Source organism: Lithobates pipiens, unplaced genomic scaffold (genome assembly GCF_037356315.1).
Source record: "Lithobates pipiens isolate NorthernLeopardFrog02 unplaced genomic scaffold, aLitPip1_a1.2 Scaffold_19, whole genome shotgun sequence".
NCBI lineage: Eukaryota > Metazoa > Chordata > Amphibia > Anura > Ranidae > Lithobates > Lithobates pipiens.
In genome coordinates, this window is record NW_027507764.1 from 359,086,642 (window position 1) to 359,102,936 (window position 16,295).

Here is a 16,295-nt window from a genome sequence, read left to right on the forward strand (position 1 = left end):
GTAGGAAATCTTCTCTTTAAAGAACCTCAGAAATATCAAGCTCAAATATTGTGTTAGTATGAAAAACGTGAAGTAAAACTTGTAAGTAGATTTTCATCAGTACAGTATATTGGTATGTATAGCTCAGTCTATTATTTCTGGCCATCCCACAGTTTATTACTAGTACAATGTTTTTAAACATGTAGAGATAATGAAGGATCCATGCAAAACCTTTTTTTTTTTTTTATAGTTTCAATAGTGTGTAGCATGGGGAAGGGAGGTTTATATTGCTGTGTCATAGCGTCCTACACATAGGAAAGGAAATCCTCTAAATGGGGTATGTGTTCCATTTACAACTGTCTAAAATGGGAGATTTCCTCAAACTTCTTGTTGCGTCTTTGGGTAAAGAAGTGAAGGGGAATTTCTATTGGTACATAGCCAGCAAACAAAAGCCTGCACATTTTTTACCCCTTCCTTCATCTATCCATAGCAAGAAAACAAATAAGGTTTTAGTTATAGCTACTTCATTTGTAATTGTGTGATATTGAAGCATTATACTGTCCTGTTCACACAGTGAAGTACTTTCATTGCCCAAATTGATTTACCAAAACATAGAAATCTCATCTCTCTCCTAATATGACACTGAAAGTTTTCTGGCCATTTTACAGTGTTTGGGTTCTGTATGTCTTATTTTTTTTGTTTGCTCTAACATTGTGCCTATAGTGTCTAAGTAAAATATCAGTCATGGCTGCCTGTCAAGAGAGGTGGGGGAGGGGCATTGGCTGCATCTTGTCTTTACACTTCCACAGCCTGCTGCTTGGATATTGCAATCAACAAGCAAGAATCATTTTATTAACATATATCCTTTTTGCAGATCTCCCCAGAGGTGCTTTGCAAAGAGGGGATCAAAGTACACCGTACTGTACAGCAGAGCGGACAGTTTGTCGTCTGCTTCCCAGGATCCTTTGTGTCAAAAGTGTGCTGTGGCTACAGTGTTTCTGAAACTGTGCACTTTGCTACCACCCAGTGGACAAGCATGGGCTTCAAAACTGCCAAGGTATACATATATTTCATACTGCCTGCTACAACCATGCATATAACCTTTTTTTATACATTTAAATTATTATGCAAAAAAATGTGAATTCTATAACAGGAGCTGTAAAAGATTTCATTAGCTATAAGCACTTTATTAAAGCAACCCTGTCGATTTAAAAAATAAATAAAAATCAATTAAAATTAAAGTGTCCTACAAAAGAAGAGCCGTTTTGCTCACCTCTCCTGTTGCCCCCTTCTCCTACCTTTCCTCCATTCCAGTACTGCGGTCTCTGTTAAAATTTTAAGGTGTAACTAAAAGCAAAAGTTTTTTTTTTGTAGTTTTGGATAGAGTGGAGAGAGAATAGAACTCCTGACAGTTTTTATTGGAGTCTGTGCCCCCCATTAAGGAGATTCACGCTCTCTATTTTTCCCATTTACAGTTATAGAAAGCAAAAGTAAAAGAAAATCCCAAACACCAGAATGCTAATAAAAGGGTAATCTAATGGAGAAACTAGTTCTGGTGACACACTGAGATTCCCTCATTTTGGAGAGACTTCCTGTTTTTTGGCTATAGGACAGAAAGTGGTAAAAAAAAAACTCACAGGGATTATAACCCTCCCTTACTCTATCCAAAATGGAAAAAAAAAAGTTTTGCGTTTAGTTACATTTTAAACATTTAACACTTTTGGGAGTGTCCGATGCCTTTGTCCCTCATTACGCTGTGCAGTTCATCCTCTAACCCTTTGTTACTACAACAGTAACACAGTGGATAGAGGATCGAACCATGGCATGCAGCAGAAAATACCGGCATCTAACCTAAAAACATGATGTGGTAAAGACCCTGGCATATATATATATATATATATATATATATATATATAGTGTGGGTGTTTAAAACCCATGCTTTCTGCTAGCCAACGTTTTTTTTTTTTTTTTTAATAACATTCCAGTTGTGACTTTTAAATAATAAGGGTTCGATATCTAGGGGACAATGTATATTCTTTTCTCTCTGACGATTTTGATACCTAAGGCTCATTGTTGATAAACCACCTACTCTCCCCTCCTTTTTTTTTTTTTTCGCCAACGCTCCCTCCGTTACAGGGAGAATATAGGGGGATCCCAATCTCAGCTAGGTTCGATAGGTAGTACATACATGGCTCAAAGTTCATTTGAAACATATGACATCTCAATATACCATGAACTATCATGAATTAGGTTACTGCTCATATATCAGTAACAAAAATTAAGATGTACCAAAGGTCGCTTAAATGTTGGATCTGCCAATAAAGCAATGTCCAGTCTAGATGAAACTGGGATCGTGCCATGTATGTGGTCTTTCCAGGCTGCCCAGGTAAGTTCAAATAGTTCTTGAGTTCCTTTACAAGTAGCAAGCCAGTCCTCTGCCTCCACGATCTCCCTCACCTTCCCAACCCAGCCAAGCTTGCTCAGAATGGCCAGGCTTTTCCAATAAACTGGTATAAGGCGTTTTTCAGCATTGAGAAGGTGGGGAGAGAGCACTGCATTTGTAGCGAGAGATGGGCATGGAAGGGATGTGGTGCTTACTAACCACTGACCAAAAAGGTGTTAATAGCGGGCACTCCCACCATATACGTATAAATGTTCCCTTCAGTCCACATCCCCTCCAGCACAGGTTGGAGGTGGAGGGATAAATTCTAGGTAGGGATGAGGGCACACTATACCGCCTCGATAAGAGCTTGTAAATATTCTCTTGGGACTTGGAGTCCACTGAACTCGAATGGGTCAGGTGCACTCTCCCTTCTTTAAACACATGGCACATGATCTCTGTCCTTCAGATTAATTCTCCATAAATCTGTATGCTATAAAATGAGAGAACCACTTGTTTCTTATAATGGGTATAGTGGAATTCTTGTACATGTTCGCCTTTACATACTCTGGGAGCATTCCCTCAGTGTTTCTCTTTTCAATTTCAGCTCTTCTTTTAAGAGACCCTGTTACTAGTTTATTAATTTCAACAATATTTTTCGTATATTTTTATTTGTGCATTTAATGTTTTTATGAATGTTATTTACCTGTTAAAGCCTCCCTAGGGTATACACCCAGAAGCCCTGAGACTATTGCTAGGCACCAGCAACTTGGATGTGATGTCAGCAGCCCCAGGAAATTCACTCAATGTGTTACTAAACCCACACAAACCCACCCAAAGCATGCTTGTTATACTAACTGTGGAACATAAGGAGTTAATCCTGCGCATGTGTATAAAGGCAATTTGATTGTGTCTTTGATGATCCTCCCCTTCTTCCACAGTCCCCAATCAATCTCCTGATAGTACAGAGCCTTGGGGACACTCTGCACATGCTCAGTTTGGTGTGCATTGCTATAGAGTTTTTCTTTTCTTTTTCGGAGAGTGCATTTGATCCGCACAGGGCCAATCAGCACTGTCCAGACAGAGGGTCAGGGGTCATGCAGCCTCATAGGACAGTCAGAGGAGAATGAAAACTCCTCCTACAAGCGCCTGCAAGCTTTAAATAGTGCTTGGCCAGACACTGATAGAAGTCACACGCTATATACTGCTGATGAGAAAAGGTATTTAGCAGTTTATTTGTAATATTTACTGAAATAATTGTATTTCCATGTTCTATGTTCTTCATTGTGTACTGTGGAGGGGCAGATATAGTGAATGCAGGGTCCTGGGTTTAGGAACACTTTAAGTAGCACTCTATAGTATTACCCTTTACACCTCCTCCAACATCTAGATAAAAGGTTATGTAAGGTGAAAGATGGGGCCCTGGAGTAGGTCAGCACAAATAGTAAATAGACACTATTAGAAGAGGAGGAGGCGTCCACGGCCTAAACTCAAATAGAAAAAGGCATCTTGCATTAAGGCAATTCAGGCATTCTGGGGCGGACATTGTTCTGCTCCAGGAAATGCACTTTCACAAAGGAGACTCCTTCACTTTTGCCTCCAGACAATATCCTCAGGTTTACTGGGCATTTAACCCTCGCAAGCGGGCGGGAGTGGCCATTTTTTTTAAGCATGGCCTCCCCCTTTACGTGCTCTGAGTCATATGTAGATCCACGGGGACATGACGTCATCTTGCGAGGTCAATGGCCACTGCAGGCTGTCACTTTCTGTACCCTATATGCCCCTAACAGCCCCCAAATTAACTTTCGAACCAAAGTATTTGCACGACTGTTCCACCGGACACCTAATGAATATCTGATAGTTGGAGGGGACTTTACCTTGTCTCACTCGGTGGTGCTGGATCGCCATGTGATGAACCCTGCGGACCCACAAACCCGAGCCGCCAGGGACTCAAAACTATTTTGCTACATAGCCAGACGTTATGCCCTATTTGACGCATGACAGGCCTACATCCCGGGAACAGACAGTACACGATTTTTTCCGAACCTCACCGCATGCACTCCCGAATTGACTATATTTTTGTCAACAATGCCACCCTCCGTGTTACCAGGAACGCCCAGATCCTACCAATCTCCTGGTCCGACCATGCTTCTGTAGTCGTGACCCTGGAAATAGGCACCCCTACTCGCAAACTGTGCCACTGGCAGTTGAATAATTTCCTCCTCCAACACATCCCCTCCAAAACAGAGCTAGAGTCCATGTTACAGCACTACTTTCTTGAAAATGACACCCCCTATATCTCTCTCTCCACTCTCTGGGAGGCCCACAAAGCGGTTCTCAGAGGATGCTGCATGGCGATTTCCTAGGCTTTGAAAAAAGATGCGAAAGCCACTAAACTGCAAGCTGAAAGGGACCTCAGGGCCCTGGCGCTCCAACTACAAACCTAAACCCCTTTCTAAAAAAAATTTTTGTTTGAGAACAACACTCAGAGACTTCGCAATGGGCCAAGTGGAGAAGGCACTCCTTAGACTGAAGGGAAACAAAGCTCACTCCCTGTTAGCACGCAAACTGTCGGAATGCTCCCACACAACTACTCCTCACCAAATAAGATAGGACGGGCGGCCTCCTCTCTCACCCTCAGGACATAGCTAATGCCTTTGAGGAGTTCTACATGGCCCTATACAGTGACCCTGAGATCCCACAAGAGCCCCTCCCCCTGACCTGAACGACCGCTTGCATCACTATCTGGAATGCAGCGGTATCCCCAGGCTTCAGGTGGTGGACCTTCTTTCCCTCAATGCATCTATCACAGCAGAGGAACTGATAGCCCCATTAAGACTCTGCGCATACATAAATCCCCCGGCCCAGACGGCCTCCCCTATGAATATTACAAATCATTCTCTTGCCCCATATTTGTAAGCTGTTTAATGCCTTTCTTCAGCTAACCCCATCTCCTCAGACATGCAAAGGTCATTCCTCACCTTGATCCTTCTTTATGCGCTAGTTACAGGCCGATTGCACTCTTAAATTCTGACCTAAAAATTTTCACTAAGCTCTTTTCAATGTGTCTAAACCTGATACTGCCCTCCCTGATACATAAGGATCAGGTTTACCTTGTCCCCCTCTGTCAAGCAGGGGACAACACGAGCCGGATTATTGACTTAATAGATGTGGCGAACAGGGATGGCCTAGAAACTTTAGCCCTTGGGCTGGACGCAGAAAAGGCCTTTGACTGCCTTAGCTGGCCTTTCCTGTTCACCACGTTGAAACACATGGGGTTTCGGGGCCCCTTCCTGCAGCACCTATATACTAATCCCACGTTCCAGGTTAAGACCCCTTTTGCCCTGTCCCCTGCCTTCCTGATAGTGAATGGGACCCGCCAGGGGTGCCCACTCTCACCACTACAGTTTGCATTGTGTGTTGAGCCCCTAGCGGTGTCCATTCGTAGAAACCCGGACATTCGTGGAGTCCCAGTGCGGGGATGGGAGTTTAAATTAGCACTTTTTGCAGACGACATCAACTCACCCTGACCCAACCTAGAAATTCGCTCCCCAATCTACACACTGAACTCGATCTCTATAAATCCCTCTCTGGCTATAAAATAAATGCAACCAAGTCGGAGGCTCTCCCTATTAATATCCCAGTCGCAGATGTGCAACACCTGCAGCGATGCTTCCCATATCACTGGAAGACAACAGCTTTGAAATATTTGAGGGTCCAGATCACCCCGTCCTACGCTACCTTATACCGAGCCAATTTTCCTCCCCTGTTCCGGTCCATAAGGGACCTTCTACAGAAATGGAAGGTTCACAATATCTCCATCTTGGGGAGGGTCACCTCTGTTAAGAAGACCATCCTCCCCAAACTCCTTTTATCTCTTCCAAACACTGCCCATCCCAATCCTATATGCAGACTTGAGAAAACTCCAGGTGGACTTAATATGCTTTGTCTGGAATTATAGGAGACATAGAATACCTCCCTCAGTCCTGACAGCGCCCTGCTCCGACGGCAGGTTGGCGTTTCCTGACTTAATTAAATATTACCAAGCTGCTCAGCTGTGCGTCTTGACCTCCTGGTTTCCCCAACGATCTTACAATAAGTGGACAGAAATTGAAAAGATATGGCTTGCACCCACGCACCCAAACAGGCTGCTCTGGAATGCAAATGTAGAGGTGGACTCGGCCCAGCTTTTGGGACCCATGCTTCATCTTGGGTCACTCTGGCGTAGACTATTTCGAGCACATAACCTGAGCTCAGAAAGGTCTCCTTTTAACCTCCTTCCTTTATAACCCCAGGATGCCTGCGGGACACGCACACTGGATTTCTTCGCCCTGGGTGACACGGAATTTGTTCCACTTTGGCCACCTAGTGCACCCTTCAATGCGCAGGATGCTTTCATTCACTGAACTCCAAAAAAAATTTGATCTACCTCGCCAGGTGTTCTATGGTTACCTGCAAATAAGACACTATGCCCAGTCTTTTGCCCCGAATCTCCAATTCTCAACGCCAATGCCATTTGAGAGCCTAGTGCTGGAGGGATCAGAATGCCGAGCTTTAATTTCAGATATTTATCAGCTGTTAAACTCTTACGGCTTCCCCACCCAGGGTAAACATATATGCTTCGCTGGGAAAAGGCGATAGGAGGGGAGATCCCAGAGGCGACTTGGCAGATGATCTGGTCCCAAGCAGCTAAAAGCTCTTTCTGCACTCTCTACAAGGAGAACACCTATAAAAAATCCTCTACTTTTGGTACCTAACACCAGATGTTCTCCACGCTATTTATCCCTCCAGCTCAGACAGGTGTTGACGTTGTCAGGGAGCCAAGGGAACCCTATATCACATCTACTGGACCTGCCCCAAGATAATGCTTTTCTGGACGGAAACGCAGCTTTTACTGTCCCGTCTTTTGGGTGTACAGGTTCCCAGGACCCCAAAATCATTCCACCCGGGGGTTTCACCCTTACAGATTCCCAAACATTACAAAAAACTGCTTAGACATGTCTTGATGGCCGCCTTGATGTCTGGTTGCCCTTCATTGGAAACGACATGCCCCACCCTCCCAGGCAGATCTGTACACTAGAATAAATGATATAGAGCTGATGGAAAAAATGACAGCCAGATTGCAGGATAGACTAGAAACACATGACAAAATCTGGGAGGATTGGCACAGACGAGAAGATCCGCCCTGAGCTGATGGTCGAGCCTTACCATCTCTCCCCCCATCCCTACCTTTCTCTTGTCTGCTGTTTCCTTTCTCTTTTTCTTTTCTTTGGATTCTGATGTGGTCTATAGCGGACCCTATTTGATAACTAGCAACTTTTATGTGGAGCCAGTAATGACTCCCTATTAGTGATGGACGAACTTCCGACGGGACGTTTCGCGAACGCGAAACGCGAACGGACACAAACGTTCGCGAAAACGACCGTTCGCCGCGGGCTCCATTGACTTCAATGGGAGGCGAATTTCGCAAACCTTTAGGTCGAATTTGCGGCCACGGGGTAATTATTAGGGGGTAGCACGTAGTCCCACCACCTGGACAATAGCATAATACATGTATGAGGTGAATTTGGGATCGATAACTACAAGCATTTTTTTTTTATTTGGGAAATTGTTCTGACAATTCAGGACTATGGAGCTAATGAAGGCAATGGAGGAGAGGGAAGGTCAGGGACCAGGGTAGGCAAACAAGAGGGTGCAGGAGATACAGAGCACTGACAGCAGCACCGTAATACAGAGCACTGACATCAGCACCGTGACATACAGCGCTGACAGCAGCTCCGTGACATACAGCGCTGACAGCAGCTCCGTGACATACAGCGCTGACAGCAGCTCCGTGACATACAGCGCTGACAGCAGCTCCGTGACATACAGCGCTGACAGCAGCTCCGTGACATACAGCGCTGACAGCAGCACCGTGACATACAGCGCTGACAGCAGCTCCGTGACATACAGCGCTGACAGCAGCTCCGTGACATACAGCGCTGACAGCAGCTCCGTGACATACAGCACTGACAGCAGCTCCGTGACATACAGCGCTGACAGCAGCTCCGTGACATACAGCGCTGACAGCAGCACCGTGACATACAGCGCTGACAGCAGCTCCGTGACATACAGCGCTGACAGCAGCTCCGTGACATACAGCGCTGACAGCAGCTCCGTGACATACAGCGCTGACAGCAGCTCCGTGACATACAGCGCTGACAGCAGCTCCGTGACATACAGCGCTGACAGCAGCTCCGTGACATACAGCGCTGACAGCAGCTCCGTGACATACAGCGCTGACAGCAGCTCCGTGACATACAGCGCTGACAGCAGCTCCGTGACATACAGCGCTGACAGCAGCTCCGTGACATACAGCGCTGACAGCAGCTCCGTGACATACAGCGCTGACAGCAGCACCGTAAGCAGCCCCAGGAGGAAGTCAGCACAGCACAGGGATGGTGTGATCCCCTCATAATAAGAACCCCCAGGAGGAAGTCAGCACAGCACAGGGATGGTGGGAGCCCCTCATAATAAGAACACCCAGGAGGAAGTCAGCACAGCACAGGGATGGTGGGAACCCCTCATAATAAGCAGCCCCAGTAGAAATATGACACCGCTCAACCTCTTCAAAGAGGAGGGTAGGGGCATATAGTACGGTGTGCTTTTTTGGGTCAGGGAAGTGAGCCAAATGAATTAAGAAGGTCTGTGTGCTTGATTCCAAAAATTGTTTATAGACATATACATGGTCTACTGATCACATGTGTTGAATTCCTCCGAGATCCATGCCTCATTCATTTTTAGAAATGTGAGGTAGTTAACACTGTGGTGAGCTAGGCGAGTACGCTTATCGGTCACAATCCCCCCTGCTGCGCTGAACGTCCTTTCGGACAGGACACTGGATGAGGGGCAAGCCAACAGTTCGATTGCAAATTGGGCAAGCTCTGGCCAGAGGTCAAGCCTGCCCACCCAGTAGTCTAGGGGTTCATCACTCCTCAGAGCGTCCACATCGGCCGTTAACCCAATGTAGTCGGACACCTGACGGTCTAGGCGTTCCCTGATGCTGGATCCGGATGACACCTGTCGATGGGTCGGCTGAAAGAATGACCTCATATCCGAAGTCACCAACACATCTTCAAACCGGCCTCTTCTTGCAGGCGCTGTTGGATTGGTACCCGCAAATCCTTCTCTGGGAGTGGGAATTGCTCCTCTGCCAGCGCACGCAAAAGCAGAATGCAGCATTTCTCGAAGCAAGGCCTGGAAGTGCTGCATTCTGACAGCCCTCTGCGACGGCGGTAACATTTCCGCCATTTTGTGTTTGTACCGGGGGTCTAAGTACGTTGCCACCCAGTACTGGTCCTTGACCCTCATGCTTTTTATACGGGGGTCCCTATTAAAACACTGGAGCATGAAGGCCCCCATTTGCACTAAAGTGGAAGCGGTGTGGTGGCCTGGCTCCTGCTCATCATCCAGGATAATGTCGTCCTCTTCATTCTCCTCTCCCCATCCTCGCACAACAGGGATCCCAGAAAGGTTTAAAGCATGCTCTTCTTGCTCCTGCTCATCCGCCCCGGCACCATCCTCCTCTGACTCCTCATCAGACTCCTGTTGTTGACTTGTCTCAGATAGAGTAGCCCCCCCTGGGAATTCATCCAGCATTGCGACTTCCTCATCTTCCCGCTCCTGCTCCTCCACAGCCTGATCAATGACACGACGCAATGCACGCTCCAGAAAGAAGGCATAAGGTACCATGTCACTGATGGCGCCATGGCTGCGACTGACCAGTTTGGTGATCTCCTCAAATGGCCGCAGAAGTCTGCATGTGTCGCGCATGAGCAGCCACTGGCGCGGTGAAAAAAAACCCAGCTCCCCAGAACCGTTTCTTTCGCAGAGTTCATACAGGTAGACGTTAACTGCACGTTTCTGCTGGAGCAGCCTATCAAGCATATAGAAGGTTGAGTTCCATCGCGTCGGGCAATCGCAAATAAGACGTCTGACCGGCAGATGGTGTCGCCGCTGAATGTCAGCAAGGCGAGCCATGGCCGTGTAAGATCTTCTGAAATGGGCCGAGATTTTCCTTGCCTGCCGCAAGATGTCCTGGACCCCAGGGTATTTGACAAGGAATCGCTGCACGACCAAGTTTAAGACGTGTGCCATGCACGGCACGTGCGTGATTTTGCCCTGTTTCAATGCGCTAAGCAGATTGGCACCGTTGTCACACACCACTTTACCAACTGTCAAATTGAGCGGTGTTAGCCACTCATCTGCCTGTGAACGCAAAGCTGAAAGGAGTGCCGGGCCAGTGTGGCTCTTTGCTTCCAGGCACAACAGACGCAGCACGGCATGGCAACGTCTCACCTGGCATGTGGAATAGGTTCTGGGGAGCTTGGGCGGTGCAGTGGAAGAGACGCTAGCAGCGGAAAAGGAGGAGGCAGCTGAGGAGGAGAGGGAGGAGGATGGAGTAGGAGGAGGAGAAGAAGAGTCAGGCCTGCATGCAATCCGTGGCGGTAAAACCAAATCTACACGGGTGCCACGGGTTACATGCTTGACGGCCGTCAGAAGGTTCACCCAGTGGGCAGTAAAACTGATATACCTTCCCTGCCCGTGTTTGCTAGACCACGTGTCTGTGGTCAGATGTATCTTGGCACCGACACTGTGTGCCAGAGATACATTCACTTGCCGCTGAACATGGCCATATAGCTCTGGGATGCCCTTCTCTGAGAAATACTTCCTTCCTGGGACCTTCCATTGTGGTGTTCCAATGGCCACAAATTTGCGAAAGGCCTCCGAGTCCACCAGTTTATATGGCAGTAGTTGGCGGGCTATGAGTTCTGACAAGCCAGCCGCCAACCGTTGGGCAAGAGGGTTATCCGGCGTCATCATTTTTTTACGCTCAAACATTAGGCCCACGGAAGCCTGCCTTTTTGCAGAAAAATGTGAGCTTGGCGTGATGGAAGGTGGAGTGGAGGACAATTGTGAGGAGAGAGGAGAAGGAGAAGTAGAAGACGAGGCTGGACGGTGAGAGCCTGCAGTGTGGCTTTGTGTGTTCCGTTGCTCCCACTGGGCTCGGTGATGGCTGCTCATGTGCCTTCTTAAGGCGGTCGTCCCTAGGTGAGTATTGGGCTTACCGCGACTAACGCGTTGACTGCAAAGATTGCAGATGGCAACGCTATTGTCAGCAGCGGACACGTTAAAAAAAGCCCACACTGCGGAGCCATGTGCCGGTGTCCTGGGAGCGCCAGATGTGACCGTACATGGTCGATGACTCGCTCCTGATACATTTGCAGTCTGCTTTGTCCCTGCTGTGCAATGTAAGTCATTGCTGCTTCTCCTCCCTATCTGCTGGTCCATATCTCCCTCTGAACTCCCCTCCTCTTCCTCTCTTGTGGGCACCCACGTGACATCACTAGACACGTCATCATCAACGTCACCTTCCCCACCGCTATAAGTAGAGTAGGCAGCAACACCGGGGACCAACCTCCTCCTTGGGCTGATCTGGGTACTGGCGTCAGACTGCTGAGTAGCGCTTGTTGCTACCTCCTCTTCCTGATCCAATACCAAGAGTGGCTGCGCATCAGAAATGTCCTCTTGATATGGATCGGAAAATAATTCCAGTGACTCAAGCGGAAGGTATGTGGTGGTGGTGGTGGTGGTCGTGTTGTTGGTGGTAGTGTCTTTGGGGGTGCACATAGCAGAGAGTGAAGAAGAGGGTGCAGATCGAGAGGATGAGGAGGGTGCAGAAGAGTAAGGCTGAGCGAGCCACTCAACCAAGTCTGGTGCATCCTTTAAAGTAATTGAACGCACCTTCTGCAACTTCCCACTTTGGCTCAAGCCTGTTGCTCCTGCCCTACCCCTACCACCCCTGCGGAAGGGCCTGCCTCTTCCTCTGCATGTCATTTTTTAAATGACCCTGTGACAAAACTCTTAGTCCCTATACCGCTGAAGGACTGCTGCAGTATAGGTGAGCGGTCAGCAGTGGTGCACGTCAACCCTATCTATTGTGGACCTATAGCGGTCCTTACAGAACAGCAGACTGTACCGCACTCAAGCCTATGTACCGTAGCACCCTATACCAAGTTACCAGTCCTTATAAGAACTTTTGTGGACCAAGCAGGTTGTGTATTAGTGTTTAGCAGACTGTACGTCAGTCCCTATACCGCTGAAGGACTGCTGCAGTATAGGGCAGCGGTCAGCAGTGGTGCACGTCAACCCTATCTATTGTGGACCGATAGCGGTCCTTACAGAACAGCAGACTGTACCGCACTCAAGCCTATGTACCGTAGCACCCTATACCAAGTTACCAGTCCTTATAAGAACTTTTGTGGACCAAGCAGGTTGTGTATTAGTGTTTAGCAGACTGTACGTCAGTCCCTATACCGCTGAAGGACTGCTGCAGTATAGGGCAGCGGTCAGCAGTGGTGCACGTCAACCCTATCTATTGTGGACCGATAGCGGTCCTTACAGAACAGCAGACTGTACCGCACTCAAGCCTATGTACCGTAGCACCCTATACCAAGTTACCAGTCCTTATAAGAACTTTTGTGGAACAAGCAGGTTGTGTGTTAGTGATTAGCAGACTGTACGTCAGTCCCTATACCGCTGAAGGACTGCTGCAGTATAGGTGAGCGGTCAGCAGTGGTGCACGTCAACCCTATCTATTGTGGACCGATAGCGGTCCTTACAGAACAGCAGACTGTACCGCACTCAAGCCTATGTACCGTAGCACCCTATACCAAGTTACCAGTCCTTATAAGAACTTTTGTGGACCAAGCAGGTTGTGTATTAGTGTTTAGCAGACTGTACGTCAGTCCCTATACCGCTGAAGGACTGCTGCAGTATAGGGCAGCGGTCAGCAGTGGTGCACGTCAACCCTATCTATTGTGGACCGATAGCGGTCCTTACAGAACAGCAGACTGTACCGCACTCAAGCCTATGTACCGTAGCACCCTATACCAAGTTACCAGTCCTTATAAGAACTTTTGTGGACCAAGCAGGTTGTGTGTTAGTGTTTAGCAGACTGTACGTCAGTCCCTATACCGCTGAAGGACTGCTGCAGTATAGGGCAGCGGTCAGCAGTGGTGCACGTCAACCCTATCTATTGTGGACCGATAGCGGTCCTTACAGAACAGCAGACTGTACCGCACTCAAGCCTATGTACCGTAGCACCCTATACCAAGTTACCAGTCCTTATAAGAACTTTTGTGGAACAAGCAGGTTGTGTGTTAGTGATTAGCAGACTGTACGTCAGTCCCTATACCGCTGAAGGACTGCTGCAGTATAGGTGAGCGGTCAGCAGTGGTGCACGTCAACCCTATCTATTGTGGACCGATAGCGGTCCTTACAGAACAGCAGACTGTACCGCACTCAAGCCTATGTACCGTAGCACCCTATACCAAGTTACCAGTCCTTATAAGAACTTTTGTGGACCAAGCAGGTTGTGTATTAGTGTTTAGCAGACTGTACGTCAGTCCCTATACCGCTGAAGGACTGCTGCAGTATAGGGCAGCGGTCAGCAGTGGTGCACGTCAACCCTATCTATTGTGGACCGATAGCGGTCCTTACAGAACAGCAGACTGTACCGCACTCAAGCCTATGTACCGTAGCACCCTATACCAAGTTACCAGTCCTTATAAGAACTTTTGTGGACCAAGCAGGTTGTGTATTAGTGTTTAGCAGACTGTACGTCAGTCCCTATACCGCTGAAGGACTGCTGCAGTATAGGGCAGCGGTCAGCAGTGGTGCACGTCAACCCTATCTATTGTGGACCGATAGCGGTCCTTACAGAACAGCAGACTGTACCGCACTCAAGCCTATGTACCGTAGCACCCTATACCAAGTTACCAGTCCTTATAAGAACTTTTGTGGAACAAGCAGGTTGTGTGTTAGTGATTAGCAGACTGTACGTCAGTCCCTATACCGCTGAAGGACTGCTGCAGTATAGGGCAGCGGTCAGCAGTGGTGCACGTCAACCCTATCTATTGTGGACCGATAGCGGTCCTTACAGAACAGCAGACTGTACCGCACTCAAGCCTATGTACCGTAGCACCCTATACCAAGTTACCAGTCCTTATAAGAACTTTTGTGGAACAAGCAGGTTGTGTGTTAGTGATTAGCAGACTGTACGTCAGTCCCTATACCGCTGAAGGACTGCTGCAGTATAGGGCAGCGGTCAGCAGTGGTGCACGTCAACCCTATCTATTGTGGACCGATAGCGGTCCTTACAGAACAGCAGACTGTACCGCACTCAAGCCTATGTACCGTAGCACCCTATACCAAGTTACCAGTCCTTATAAGAACTTTTGTGGAACAAGCAGGTTGTGTGTTAGTGATTAGCAGACTGTACGTCAGTCCCTATACCGCTGAAGGACTGCTGCAGTATAGGTGAGCGGTCAGCAGTGGTGCACGTCAACCCTATCTATTGTGGACCGATAGCGGTCCTTACAGAACAGCAGACTGTACCGCACTCAAGCCTATGTACCGTAGCACCCTATACCAAGTTACCAGTCCTTATAAGAACTTTTGTGGACCAAGCAGGTTGTGTATTAGTGTTTAGCAGACTGTACGTCAGTCCCTATACTGCTGAAGGACTGCTGCAGTATAGGGCAGCGGTCAGCAGTGGTGCACGTCAACCCTATCTATTGTGGACCGATAGCGGTCCTTACAGAACAGCAGACTGTACCGCACTCAAGCCTATGTACCGTAGCACCCTATACCAAGTTACCAGTCCTTATAAGAACTTTTGTGGACCAAGCAGGTTGTGTATTAGTGTTTAGCAGACTGTACGTCAGTCCCTATACCGCTGAAGGACTGCTGCAGTATAGGGCAGCGGTCAGCAGTGGTGCACGTCAACCCTATCTATTGTGGACCGATAGCGGTCCTTACAGAACAGCAGACTGTACCGCACTCAAGCCTATGTACCGTAGCACCCTATACCAAGTTACCAGTCCTTATAAGAACTTTTGTGGACCAAGCAGGTTGTGTGTTAGTGTTTAGCAGACTGTACGTCAGTCCCTATACCGCTGAAGGACTGCTGCAGTATAGGGCAGCGGTCAGCAGTGGTGCACGTCAACCCTATCTATTGTGGACCGATAGCGGTCCTTACAGAACAGCAGACTGTACCGCACTCAAGCCTATGTACCGTAGCACCCTATACCAAGTTACCAGTCCTTATAAGAACTTTTGTGGAACAAGCAGGTTGTGTGTTAGTGATTAGCAGACTGTACGTCAGTCCCTATACCGCTGAAGGACTGCTGCAGTATAGGGCAGCGGTCAGCAGTGGTGCACGTCAACCCTATCTATTGTGGACCGATAGCGGTCCTTACAGAACAGCAGACTGTACCGCACTCAAGCCTATGTACCGTAGCACCCTATACCAAGTTACCAGTCCTTATAAGAACTTTTGTGGAACAAGTGAGTTGTGAATGTTTAGCAGACTGCAGCAGAAGGGCAGCAGTCAAGTATAATATCCTTTCTATATTTGGAAGAAAGAATATTATACATGTACAAGCCTATTACTGTACCACTGATACCAGTCCTGAAAAGAACCTTTGTGGAACTAATAATAACAGCAAGTCTTTAAAATTACCCTCACTGCCTGACAACACTGCTTCCTTCCTGTCCCTATACAAATTGGCAAAAAAAGAGAACGATTAGTGGTTACTGGAACAGCTCTTTTGTGGACCTTGATAGTAACAGCTAATGATGATGATGATGATGATGATGATGAAAGACTAATCTGGCTGTCCCTGTAGCATACACCGTCCTTTCCCTTTCTCTAAACTAACAAAAGACACTCAGGCTGCTGCAAGAATCAGCAGCACAGCAAACCTATCAACACCTAACACCTATACCAGTCCTGAAAAGAACTTTTGTGTACCAAATAGCTAGTGGTTTATCTCTCCCTACTCCACACAGGAACCTGTCCCTATCTTAACAGAAGAAAGAATGTAAAATGGCC

At 47.7% G+C, this 16,295-nt stretch overlaps 1 protein-coding gene across 2 annotated transcripts in view; it reads left to right on the top strand.

Annotated features, from left to right (window-relative positions):
* Positions 1–16,295, top strand: part of JARID2 (jumonji and AT-rich interaction domain containing 2) — a 265,758-nt gene that overhangs the window by 235,798 nt on the left and 13,665 nt on the right. Inside the window, exon 14 of one of the 2 annotated variants that reach the window (XM_077492224.1) lies at positions 854–1,036. The exons of the other annotated variant lie outside the window; for it this stretch is intronic. Coding sequence (XP_077348350.1) covers positions 854–1,036 — 183 coding nt within the window. The remainder of the gene's footprint in view (positions 1–853; positions 1,037–16,295) is intronic. 2 annotated transcript variants of the gene reach the window in all.